The 12049-nt window shown below is 48.3% G+C and overlaps 5 protein-coding genes and 1 non-coding gene across 6 annotated transcripts; 2 read left to right on the top strand and 4 right to left on the bottom strand.

Moving 5' to 3' along the window:
• Nucleotides 1-77: 77 nt before the first annotated feature.
• Nucleotides 78-4838, top strand: DEU56DRAFT_867220 (TRAPP II complex; the record flags this gene model as incomplete). The annotated part of the gene is made up of 15 exons (XM_041355414.1): nucleotides 78-237; nucleotides 287-684; nucleotides 738-1105; nucleotides 1158-1275; nucleotides 1323-2199; nucleotides 2246-2432; nucleotides 2483-2615; nucleotides 2675-2772; nucleotides 2825-3244; nucleotides 3294-3551; nucleotides 3607-3926; nucleotides 3980-4031; nucleotides 4085-4271; nucleotides 4324-4540; nucleotides 4591-4838. 15 exons carry the CDS (start codon nucleotides 78-80, stop codon nucleotides 4836-4838), a joined length of 4041 nt encoding a protein of 1346 aa, XP_041215582.1.
• A 50-nt stretch (nucleotides 4839-4888) lies between these two features.
• Nucleotides 4889-5621, bottom strand: DEU56DRAFT_750315 (SDHD, membrane anchor subunit of succinate dehydrogenase; the record flags this gene model as incomplete). Its single annotated transcript, XM_041349529.1, has 5 exons — nucleotides 4889-4926; nucleotides 4978-5110; nucleotides 5170-5372; nucleotides 5427-5468; nucleotides 5534-5621. The coding sequence occupies 5 exons, from the start codon at nucleotides 5619-5621 to the stop codon at nucleotides 4889-4891; spliced, it is 504 nt and encodes a 167-aa protein (XP_041215581.1).
• A 143-nt stretch (nucleotides 5622-5764) lies between these two features.
• DEU56DRAFT_t1 lies at nucleotides 5765-5849 on the bottom strand. Its single transcript has one exon. It is a non-coding gene; the product is annotated as a tRNA-Ile (tRNA).
• DEU56DRAFT_763230 (P-loop containing nucleoside triphosphate hydrolase protein) lies at nucleotides 5824-6932 on the bottom strand. The gene is made up of 5 exons (XM_041350787.1): nucleotides 6755-6932; nucleotides 6627-6695; nucleotides 6545-6561; nucleotides 6210-6488; nucleotides 5824-6146 (listed from the first exon to the last, which is right to left on the bottom strand). Exons 1-5 carry the CDS (start codon nucleotides 6880-6882, stop codon nucleotides 5947-5949), a joined length of 693 nt encoding a protein of 230 aa, XP_041215580.1. The 5' UTR covers nucleotides 6883-6932; the 3' UTR covers nucleotides 5824-5946.
• Nucleotides 6933-7144: 212 nt separating this feature from the next.
• DEU56DRAFT_867217 (eukaryotic porin-domain-containing protein) lies at nucleotides 7145-8419 on the bottom strand (the record flags this gene model as incomplete). The annotated part of the gene is made up of 5 exons (XM_041355413.1): nucleotides 7145-7228; nucleotides 7284-7805; nucleotides 7860-7955; nucleotides 8009-8166; nucleotides 8221-8419. 5 exons carry the CDS (start codon nucleotides 8417-8419, stop codon nucleotides 7145-7147), a joined length of 1059 nt encoding a protein of 352 aa, XP_041215579.1.
• Nucleotides 8420-9942: 1523 nt separating this feature from the next.
• DEU56DRAFT_905799 (glycosyltransferase family 15 protein) lies at nucleotides 9943-11833 on the top strand (the record flags this gene model as incomplete). The annotated part of the gene is made up of 14 exons (XM_041356761.1): nucleotides 9943-10002; nucleotides 10056-10449; nucleotides 10495-10583; nucleotides 10662-10675; nucleotides 10724-10754; nucleotides 10816-10868; nucleotides 10919-10992; nucleotides 11047-11067; nucleotides 11121-11162; nucleotides 11214-11306; nucleotides 11361-11461; nucleotides 11513-11594; nucleotides 11643-11729; nucleotides 11784-11833. The coding sequence occupies 14 exons, from the start codon at nucleotides 9943-9945 to the stop codon at nucleotides 11831-11833; spliced, it is 1191 nt and encodes a 396-aa protein (XP_041215578.1).
• Between the last annotated feature and the right edge of the window lie 216 nt (nucleotides 11834-12049).

Genomic DNA, 12049 nt, shown 5'->3' with positions numbered 1-12049 from the left:
CGAACAGTTGAGCAGCAAGAGAATCTGACTTTCGTATTTGATGATTTGAGCTTGTAACGAACAGCTCAAAGCATCCCATGACATCTCATGCATTCGCAGCGCTTGCACACATCCCAATCCTTGTCCTCCCAGTGGGCCCGATACCCCGTGCTGTCTTTGAGAAGTATGCGGCGGAGATCAGGACGTTTGATTCAATTCGCTTAGGTGATATACCTGCTGGCATGAAGGATGAGCGAGGTATGCAGCCCTTTTTGTGCTTACACGACAGTTGTTTATGGATCATCAGCCCGTTTCATGCCAAATCCACTTTCCAGTGGTTATCTATATCTGAGCTACCCGTCCCATCCTCCTCCTCCTCGCCATCTGCCGCTGTCTCTGTTCCGACCGTCTCACTTCACGCTAGGCATAATCGGTGTCGCTGCGTGTTCCTCCTCATATTCCATTGCTTCTGCTGTTGAGCAATTCGAGAATACTGTGCTTGACATCTCTCCAGAAGGCTCGACATTTCCACTGGCCAAAGTCTGCTTTGCCTTTGAGGATGACGAAAGTGCTGGGAGCACTGGTCTCGGAGACACGTTACCCGGGATTGTGTCCATTCCGAGCGTAATGGGGAACAAGAAACTTTATATTGGTACTCTGCTTGCGGATTTGTGCTCTCACATTCTAGCTGAACTTGGTCGTGTGGTATGATCATCATTTAGTACAAAGTCTCGAGGACACTGCTAACGGATTTATAGTATCAAGTTCTGGAAAGTCCCGTAGGAAATGAGTATTTGAATTCTGCCCTTTTCCCGACACTCCCTTCTCCCTCTGAGATGCCGCTTCCTCTCAATTCCGGAAATCTCGGACTTCTTGCATACTCAAGCCAGCCTGAGCTCGATTCATCAGGCCTCGCAACACCGAATATCCAGATCAAACGTAGCTCGACTGCTGGACCCGGTATCAGTCACACGGCATCCTTTATCCACCGGCAATCCACACTTGGTCCCCCAGCGGTCAAGAAACGCGCCAGTGCAATCGGTGCCGTTTCTTCGCATGGTAGACTCTACAAGGTTCTTGGTGATTTCTTCCTGTTGGCTGGTAGGACAGAAGACGCATCGTTGTGGTCCGTGTCCACTATTCATCTTCTCCGTTCGTTGCAGTTGAATTCGCCTAAGGTATGCAGAAGCTATCGTGCTGTTCAAGACCGGGCAGGATCCTGTATGGCATGCCTCCGTTTTAGAAGGGATGGCAACAGTTTTTGTTCTAGATGCATGGTCGGTTGGCCAAGGCTTCGTAAGTCAGTTACTGATCTTAGTGAGCGGCGTTGAAATCGTATACAGCAATCCTCTGTTAGCAACAACGGTAACAAGGAACCTTGGGCCGACATATACGAGCAGCTATCTCAAGCTGTAGCTCTCTATCACAAGGCTCCTGTGCCTTCTGAACTTAGCCAGGATCATTCACTTCTGGCTCTGACATATTGCACAGCTGTCATGCGCCAGACATCCCTCCTTTTCTGCATCTGGTCTACCAAAGGATGGGGTGCATTAGCCTTTGCTTCAATGCTACAACCAGGGTCAACCTCATATATGCAAAAGACGACGTCTGATAGTTCCTGGGCAAATTTGGAGCGCTTGAGTATCGTGTCAGGCGTGTCTCGTTCGCAGATAGCGAATGCCGTGTCCCAAGCACACGGTCCATGGTTACTGCACCTTGGTCCTCACGAGCGGCTTACCATTTTGCAATCTATGGCCAACATTTATTCATGCCTTGGATACAGGCGGAAGGAAGCCTTCGTTCTGCGCGAAGTCACCAGCTGCATCATGGATCTCATTGTTTGTGGTCGGGAAGAAAATGACCTCCTGCGGAAATCCGACGTTGGAAGCGCAAGCATAGGCAATCGCTCCGAGAATGGCGATGAAGTTAACATGGTCGGGAAAGGAGCTGTTGGTGTGCGACCAAACGAGATCCTGGAAGGCAATCAGAGCATCCTGGTACTCCTCATTCGTGCCTGCAAGGTCCTTGGTGTTGATCTGGAAGCGGTCGGTGTGGCAAAAGCAGCAGATACCAGCAGCGAAGTAGAAAGCGGGGACAGCAACAGACCTTCGACAGAGGACTTAGAAAGCTTGGCAGATGCGGCAAAGGAACCCTTCGGGTGGTCAGAGCTTCAAGTTGGAGTTGTTCGCGAGGCTATTGCTGTAGCAGAGGCACTTCCTGGTTAGTCATATTTTCCATGAGAAAACAGTCTCTGAGGCAGCTTCAGATCCGCTCGCTGTGGCGCGAATATCACTGTCTGCATTAAGAACAATGCACTCAGTGTTGGCCAGTAGTGATCAATATCATCTGTATCAAACTGCTGGACGTGCTCTCGCTGCCATGCGTCGACGCGGTGACGCGCCTGCGGTCGAGTACTGGGCCGGACACCCTATCATGAGTCTTTCATTACTCCCGTATGTGATATTTACAAACGGCAGAACCATGTTAACTCTCGCCTTTACAGGTTAGCCTTGCACCGCCTGCCAATTGAAAATCTATTCTCCATGTTGACTGCAAAATCATCCACCACTGATTCGCTCCTTAGTGGGATCACTGACCCTTTCTTATACAATCCCCGGAAATCATCAGGACCGCAGGTCAGTCCCCCTTTTGCTGACGGCGAGACGTGGTTTCACCGTATTTTTGGGATTCGTAGGGCAAAAACTTGATTGTTCAAGGTGAACCTATTGAACTCACGATCACCATACGCAATCCTTATGTTTTCGATCTGGAAATCCAAAGTATCTCGCTCAGGTATAGTCTCTGCTGTGTCAGTTGACCAACGAGTTAATATTCTGACCCTAAGCACAACTGGTGTGGAGTTTGAATGCAGTCCCGTCTCAGCGCTCGTCATTCCTCCCAATACACTTTATCCGGTTACCATCGTCGGCACTGCGAAAACGCGAGGAACTTTGGTTTTCCGAGGATGCATTGTTCAAGCTCCTTGGGGAACCGCAAGAGAGTTTCTATTACCTGTCCCGACTGATGCCGATCAGGATCTGTTTGCACGCCGTCAAAGTGCTGTGAAATGCGAAAGCGGTCGCACCAAGTATTGGGGCCTTGACTCTCGTCCATGGGAGAAGGATAGGAGACGACTCAGCACACTCCCATCCCTTAAGAAACAACCTCAATTTTTACAATGTGTCGTTGTTCCTGAGCAGCCCCTCCTCCGAATCAGATGGACATCGCTCACACATGGAGCAGTCATGCTGTACAACGGCGAAGAGTATGTGCGCTTGTTCTTTTCAATATTCCAATTGATCAACTCCCTGCAGATCGACCATTCGCTTGACTTTGGAGAATATTTCTGCGTTGCCGATCGATTTCCTTCGGTTATCTTTTGAAGACTCCACTATTGGTCCCGCACAAGAAGCTCTGTCCGAGGGAGAACTATCCGTCTTCGAAACATATGAGACAGAATACGATCTTCTGCACCGAAAGGCGTTTTCATGGCGCAATGACAAGGAGATTACCAACATTTTGCCAAAACAAAAGGTAATCCTTTCTGTGACATGTGTAGGGAAAGTTGGATGGTATGTTGTTACCGAGTTCTCGACCTTGATCGGCACTCACTTCATTGAAATTCAGTGCACATGGTACCGTTCATATCTCATATTCCCAGGTCAATCGAGAACACGAGGAACAGGTTCCCGCATCCGAGGTGTTTTACACTCGGCAGTTGTCATATCCTGTGACCGTGACTGTTTACCATATGCTGGAGTGTCATGATCTGAGGCTCATACCAATGGTTGATGTGGACTATGATGACATCGGTCACCGGACTAGCAATTCCGTGACACAACTCCTTCCAGAAGTCGACGATCCAGCAGAATGGTGCTTGTTTGCGATTGACGTCCGCAACACATATGGACTCCCGTTTGAAGTCACATTCGAACGTGAACAAGCTGGTAAGCACAAACCTTCTGTATCCCTTCTAAACATGTTGCTGAAGTTTATCCAGGAACGAAAAGTGCAGCTGTTCCATCGACCGTTCCTCCAGGGTCAATGTCACGGTAAGTCGTTCACGAAACATTTGTAGATGGAGCCTCACGCCAGGTATATCAAGCATCATGCTTCCGGTTAGGAAGTTTAGACTATCAGATGATCAGATTTCGCAACCCATACCGACATTATCAGACCGTCAGTTCGTCGTCGGAAAGTCCAAGCTGTCTATAGAAGAGGAACAAGCTCAACGAGAGCTGTTCTGGTATCGTGAAGAGCTACTCAAGATCGTTTCTGCTCGATGGAAAGAGGTCAGCCGTTCTTCACTCGGACTGTATTCGCCGCTCATGTGTATCGGTTTAGACGAATGGCGATAGACACGGAGATCTCTCGCTGCGACAGCAACGGATGACGCTCCCGATGTTAAAGGCCTTGCGGACAGACGTGGTGCATGTTGACTTGACCTTAATAGTGGACAGCCAGGACAGTTCACCCCAAGAACTCGATTATATTGGAGGCAAATACATTGCTAGTCCAAACGAGATGCTCTACCTTCGCGTCGAGGTCACTAATTCATCATGTTCGTTACTTCTCGACTTGTCTCACTCAGCTCGCTAAAATTGCTTATAGTATCGTCTCTCACGATGGCACTAGACTTGTTCTTTGATCCAGCTGAACACGTCCTTTCGGAAGGTGTTTTATCTAATATTGCAGTAGGGAAACTGGAAAGCGAGGAAACCAGGGCTGTGGAAGTCCCACTGTGCTTCCTCTGCGCTGGTCGTTTCGAGATTGGGGCGGAAGTTCGGGTAATGGGAGCTCCAAAGGACAGTCGGGCAGGTGCTAGTAGACTTTGCATCTCTGTTAGAGAAGATGGATAGTACAATTAATTCGCAATTTCTTGTCTCTCGAATATGACCTGCATCTAATCTTACGCTGTCCAGACCTTCGCAATCAGCTCCGTCAAGCCTATAGGAATCTAAGTTAGATGAAGAAGATGACAGGGGATATTGGTCGTACCAATATCATTTGTATTGAACTGATAAACGCCGACAAGCACGCCAACCGTCGCTGTTCTCAGTGTCCAGGTCATGATGGGGCCAAGGATGGGGAATTTGCGTTTGTGCACGTAGTCCACAATCATCGAGTCAAACTAGCATAAGGGGGTGGACGTTAGACCCTCGCAGAATACTACTTCTACGGCCAACGCACCCCAATATGAGAGTGCATAACTAAGCTGAGACCCAGCAATCCGTCGAGAACTGGGTAAGATGACCCAGAGGTCACAAAGGCGGCTGTGGTCATGGGAACAAGAGAGGCCGCCAGAAGTCGTTCGAATGCCCAGTGATACGAGCCATGTGTCTTTGATGGAGGAGGGAACTCCGTAGGGTCGTTGACCGTTCCCTTGATAATAGCTATTGAATGAGTGTAAGTTTGCTATGTATCACAGAAGGGTGGGTTAAACGTACGTCCACCTGGCACATATTGTGCAGTCGAGCTTGCGGCTCTCACTTTTAAAATGCAACATAAGCTTGATCCACGCCTGACGAGTGAGCAAGGTTTGAATTGACCTTACCTTGCAACGAAGATCGCAAGACATTACGTCCAGTTGCGGAAGCAAAAGTTCTGGGCAGGGTTGAGCGAAGGAGCATGGACGAAGCCATTGTCGCCGGCGGTGTAAATGATGCTAGAGAAAGTAAAGAAAAATGGCGACCCGGGGCGCGGACGAGCGTGGCTGTCACTGGGGATGATTGGGAAGAAAGCGCGAATGCCCATATATGGAAATGGCAGATCAACAAGAAAAAATTAGTCCCACCGAGGATTGAACTCGGGACCCTTGCATGGAATGTAACCTCATAAGTACAACGCTCTGACCACTGAGCTATGGGACTATCGGGTAGTGATGGCCAATTGTTTGGTTCGTAGAACATCGAACATCAGTCCAAGTAATTATCAAGCGCCTAGAAAACCTTGTACACATTATAATATCTATGGTTCAGGCATCAGCGGCTCTTCCTGGCAACCAGATGGCGAGATCCGAAGGAATCTGGTTCCTACTCTTCTTGCTTGCTCCTCAGAATGGGTGATCCAGACTATCGCCTTCAACCCGCTTTCGGAGGACCTGAGCTCGTTCAGGATGAATTCTTCCACAAGCTTGGTCGACTGATGATCGAGAGCTGAGGTTGGTTCTGTAAAGCACCAAGTAGAGTGTGTCTGGGTTATACAACAATGCAATAGAAATATAGTCTTACCGTCCAGTAGAAGGACTTCAGCGGTGTTCAGCCCCATCGCAGTGGCCAACGCTATCCTTTGGGCCTCACCCCCACTCAAGCTAGTCCAGTTCCTGTCCCATAGCTCCTCATCAATGCCCCATGCCTTGGAAACGTCCATAGCGCGGGCGAGATCACCACTCGAAGCGGATTTACGAGACTGGAAGGATGTGATCGTTGCGATGAAGTCGCGAGGCGTGCCTGGCAGCAGAGCGGGCCTTTGAGGCACGTAGAATATACGCGTCCTAAACGAAGGCACGCCTGGGATTACGATACATCTTCATGAGCTTCCTGTGAGTGTCAGGGGTTATGCATACCATGTGCCTTGGCTGTCCTGGCGTTGGCGAATATCCCGCGTCAGACGTGAGAGAAGTCAACTTCAAGGTCTAAGGAGCGTACCGTCCTTGGTATAAGATCTCCCCGTCATAAACGTTTAGGTGGGCGATGCACTTCAGAAGCGTAGTTTTCCTGAACATGAACAGGTTGAGCCTCGGAACGAAATACCACAGGGAGAGAAAGCAATGTACCCTGCACCACTCTTGCCTTGTAGAACGATAATATCTCTCTCGTTGACATCGAAGTTCAATTGGGAGAAAATGATGTGCTCTTGGTCCTTCCTGCAGGCAACATTGCGAGCTTCAATCAACTTTGCCATGATCAGTCTCCACGAAGTCTTCGATGACCTCAGTCGAGTGTTGGTTTCCCACAGGAAATGTATACCTTAGTATCACTAAGCAGCCTTTTGTGCGTGTTCAGATTGGTTCACACCCTATCAGTGCTACGTAGTGTATTCTCGTCAAACCAGATGTTCTGCGGACATGGGGGTGCTGCCGGACTAGCTGATAACCACGCTGGTACTGCAGAGAAGAGATGTATGCCGATAATAGGGTTCGAAAGTATGTCTAAGTATAATTAAATCAGGGTTGAGGGGGCATACCCATCTCTTCCGGGGTCAAAGTAGAGCTCTCGATCATCACACCGACGCCAACCTTGGCAGCATTCTGGATTCGCAGAGTGTCAGTTTGGACGACTTCGCAGTGCACTGGAGACACTTGCCTTGAAGTGATCAATCTCACCCGCCACCAGGAACGCAAAGGTTGGAGCAAAGCGTTGTTCAAGTAGAGCAGAAACTTTGCCTGTTGAGTCCAACTGTGCTCTGAAGGTCGCCATACGGAGGTCGTATTTCGCACCGAGAGTTGCGATAGCATCTCTTCGTTGAGGAGAAGCCATAACTTGAATATCTGCTGCGACCTCCACTTTTTCGTGGAGCTTCTGCCAGTACGTCGCCTGTAGAATACCCGATGGTTGAACTTGTGCGGTTGCAATCCAATTTTTGTCATCGCTCGTAACCTTGGCTAGATACGAAGTCGTGAACTCGGACATATCAGGAGTTGGCCGCTGGTAAAGTGTCTCGACGCCCAATGCGAGGTTTTTTGTCACAGACTGGAGGTAGTTTCCTATGTATATGCCGGTAAGGTCTGCAGGCCATGGATTGACAGCTTTCGCGTTCAAGGAGTAATCTTGGCCTTGGTAATCGTGTTCCAGTTGGACCATGCTATGGCCAGCTTGTGATGAAAGCTATGAATGGGGATGTGAGAAAGAACGAGTGTGACGATGGGATAAGAAACAAACCTGCGTCTGGACCTTCGTGATGGAGTTCTCGGCCCACCCTTGATTCATACGTGCGCTCACATTGCCCTCGTGGTCAACGCTGCCTTGAAGAAAAATCTGCAGGAAAAGGATCAGATAGTGTAACACGAGAACAAGACAAATTGGCTAACGTCGTTGTTGGCGAAGACAGCGCCAAAGTTATACGATGGTGCTGAGACTTGCGACCCGAGAATGAAAGAGTGTGTGACCTGAAACGCCGGGTTCATTGACAAACTCTTCGTGAGATCAGCCCTAGCACCATCGAACATAAAGTTCGTCAGGTGAGTCGCTATAAAACGTCAACCGTTACTGGAAGATCAAACAACAAAAAGAAAACGCGTACACTTGACTTCCTTCTGCAAATTCTCGACTGAACCCGGGTTCGGGAGATCCAATGACTTACGCCATTGTGAAAAGCGACTGAAAGCGTTTGTCAAAGGAGAAAGGGCGGACGTGTACGATGACTTTGGTGCCTGCGGCATGGATGATGGCGATGGGTCAGTGGAGCCATCTTTTGCGGAGGAAATTGTGGGCGACGCCATAGAGCAACACAACACGTCTGGAAACGAAAGTGACGAAAGGCTTCAAAAAAACCAAGTGGAACAAACACTGACAAATTCGGCTCGACATCCATTAATGCACTAGGGAATTGCTTAATCATTCTGCTGTAAAGCTTCTTCTTCAAGTTCTTGCACATGAGCAAACTGCAAGGACGAATCATGCCAGTAACAATGGAGCGTTTGATGATGAGAAGGTTTCACATACTAATCTAATTTCAAAAGTCTACTGAGGCTGCAGGCAGGTCTCGGGGTAGTTCAGTACTCTGACAGTTCCACATGGACATCACACGGATGCAGCTCAGCAGTTCAGTTCGTGGCCCATGTCACTCGTATCTTGGAAGTTAGTCCATATCATGATGTGGACTATTCCTGGACACTCAGCCTAGGTCCTAGCTAGTCACCGTGTTCCGAATCTCTGACAGGAGTAAGACAGATCCGCGTAGGCATGTCTCTTTGCGATACCGTCTGGTACCATCAGAAGTAACTGTGAATCAGTGATGGATCGTCATATGGCCGCGCTAGCTTTATAGCTACTACAGGTACTTGGTGCGTTAATCATTCGGAATCGCAATTTTCAAGTCGTAATTCGCGGACCTCAGAAGAAAAGTTTTACCTGTTGCGGCTTTTATATTTTCGCGAAGACCTCGTGGAACGTGCAACCCGTGGTGGCCACCTGCGTTCAAGAAGACTGCAAAGATCTCCCAAACTTATAATAGTTCAGTCCAATATTAGTGCTGTCAGTACTACTACACCATAGTACTAGACCATACCATGTAAGTTATGATTATACCTTCCTCCATGTTTCCTAGCTGAGCTTTGAAGGCTGTCTCCCTTTTGGACATCGGTGTTAGTTGCCACGCACAACACCTCCCAGCGTGCGATGCCAGCATGTTTGCGTTGACCGGTCCTTGACCGGTCTGACCAGTGTCATGACATGAGTTAGCGTGTCCCAGGGCCAGCGGTTGCCGTTATCCGATCTTTATATAGCTAGCCTCTAATTAATGCTTCGGGCGGCGAGTTTAGAATACAGTCCAGGCAATGCAAAATCCCTATGCACAGCGAGAGACTAGCCCTCGCAAGTGTTTCGGTAAGTAAGAAATCTGTGCTCTGTGTCGCATCAACTAACGTCGAACTAACTTAGAATCTACGTCAGAAAGCGCTTGTTTAGTTGTTAGGGTGATACCGTGGAAACAGTGGCAGCAGCCACATATTGATTGCAATCTCATAGATCTGATATGCGTCTGAATCCGTTGCCGTAGGCCCGTATCGCAGCGTATCACCGCGCTGCTGCGCCAATGCTGCGCAGCTCCATTAACAAATACGGGCCCGCGTGATGACTGCCTGATGTCCATTTCCACGAAATCGTATCGTCAGTGTTCTTTTTCCCTTCTGTTCCCGAGCGATATAATATACACAAGTCATTGCTCTCCCAATTCTCTTTCAGCCCCCCGGCTGTCGACACTCGCTCGCTGACTGGCATCAGGGCACAGACTCTCTTTCGAATCATGGCTCTCCCTTTAACCCCCGCACATCGCAGATCCGTCGTTATCGCGTTCGCAACTGTGGTATGTCTTTGACCTATCGCGTCTTGTCACCTTACCCTCAGCTTCGCATATAGCTCTTTGTGTGCTACTTTATGACTATTGGGCACGAAGACAACTACTCGTCTTTCAAAAGCTTGTCCACGCAATGGTCGGCGTCAAAGGACACCACAGTTGTTGTGGATGTCAAACAGTCGAACGAGACCCCACCACAGTTGGCTTCTTCATCAGAGAGCAAACCGTTGCCCTCCCTTGGAAATATCAGTTCATATGTCTCTTCCCCTCCCCGCAGAGCTAATGCTACATTGGTGATGCTGGCGCGTAATACTGATCTCAACGGCGTCATATCAAGTGTAGAACAGCTGGAGGCGAGGTTCAATCGCAAGTTCAATTATCCCTGGGTGTTTTTGAACGACGAGCCCTTCTCCACCGACTTCAAAAGGCATGTCGCGTCACTATCTAGCGCAGTTGGTTTCTAATGTGTTTTCAGGCGTGTCAGCGTGTTAACTGACGCAGATGTATCTTTTGGGTTGATTCCTCGCGAGTCATGGGTCCAGCCGGACTGGATAGATGAAGGAAAAGCTCAGGAAGGACGCAATAAGCTAGTAAGACAAGGCGTGATTTATGGCGGCAAGTTCATCATTACTCAGACCTTTGTTACTATCTGACCATTGAAACCACAGGCAGTGTTTCGTGCGTATGCTTTCGCAACCCGTTCAGGTACCGTCTCATCTTTATCCATTAGTTACCGTAACATGTGTCGGTTTAACTCAGGGGTGAGCGCTCAGCGTTGCGGATTTAGCAGGGATGTTGATTTTGGCTGACCTCTTCGTACAGTTCTTTTTCAACCATGAACTCTTAACGCCATATAAATGGTACTGGAGAGTGGAGTCAGTTGTCCACCATACCAGACGAATTGAGTTCTGACCACATTCTGTAGACCCGACGTCCGATACTACTGTGACCTGGATTACGACCCCTTTCTATTCATGGAAGATCGGGATAAAGTTTATGGTGAGTTATTCTCGATATAGCTGGTTGAGCTGCTAAATTTATATACAAGGATAGGCTTTACGATCTCTATGCCAGGTAGATTGTCATCTCCGTTGCATCTTTCATAGCATGAATCGCCCCCTTAACAGAATGGGAACCAACTATACCCTCGCTGTGGTCCACGGTGAAAAGTAAGCACTGATCATCACACACGATAGCTTGAGGATGAACGAATTTGTCAGACTTCGTCGCGGAACACCCTCAATACGTGTCACCAGACAACTCGATGGATTTTCTATCTGATAATTCAGGCGATTCTTACAACATGTGTCACTGTAAGAGTCGTTTAATTTCACGGTGAAAGAAGGTCATTGATGCCATTGACTTAGTTTGGTCAAACTTCGAGATTGCAGATATGGATTTCTGGAGGAGCGAAGCTTACACGAAATTTTTCGAGTACCTTGAGAATACAGGAGGATTTTATTATGAGGTAAGTATTAGGTATATCTTTTTCTGTTGGGTATTCGCTGACTGTACACAGAGATGGGGAGACGCACCCGTTCATAGCATCGCCGCGGCCTTATTTACGCGCAAAGATCAAATACATTTCTTTAAGGATATAGGTAGGCTTTTGTCATGTTGTTTCGCAGTCATAACTGATCTTTTTGAAGGATATAAACACGCCGAATTTGCCCATTGTCCCCAAGGGAAACAATGGCGAGAAGGACACTGCTCGTGCGATCCAAACGATAACTTCGGTGCGATAATATTCCATGATTTCTCCTACATGTGAAACTAATGATGGGCGACAGATTTTGCGCAAAACTCGTGCCTGAGACACTTCATGCGGTTGCACGATTAGAAGAGTTGGAAGGTAGACGTTGCGACTTCATACGTGTATTTCTACCATAGGCTACTGTAGACTACTACAGGGTAAACTAATCCAAGTCGCTTGACCCTATATATAATAATGCGTATTTTTATGACTAGATGTATTGACCAGGCACGGTCATGCAGGGACGATATGTGCTACAATATTATGTCTGTGAACGAAACACGTGGAGATCGGAGGAAAAAC

The sequence above is a fragment of the Suillus clintonianus genome, assembly GCF_016758775.1.
Source record: "Suillus clintonianus strain FC179 chromosome Unknown DEU56scaffold_1, whole genome shotgun sequence".
In the NCBI taxonomy this organism is placed as follows: Eukaryota; Fungi; Basidiomycota; class Agaricomycetes; order Boletales; family Suillaceae; genus Suillus; species Suillus clintonianus.
This window is presented reverse-complemented; position numbering and strand designations above follow the sequence as displayed.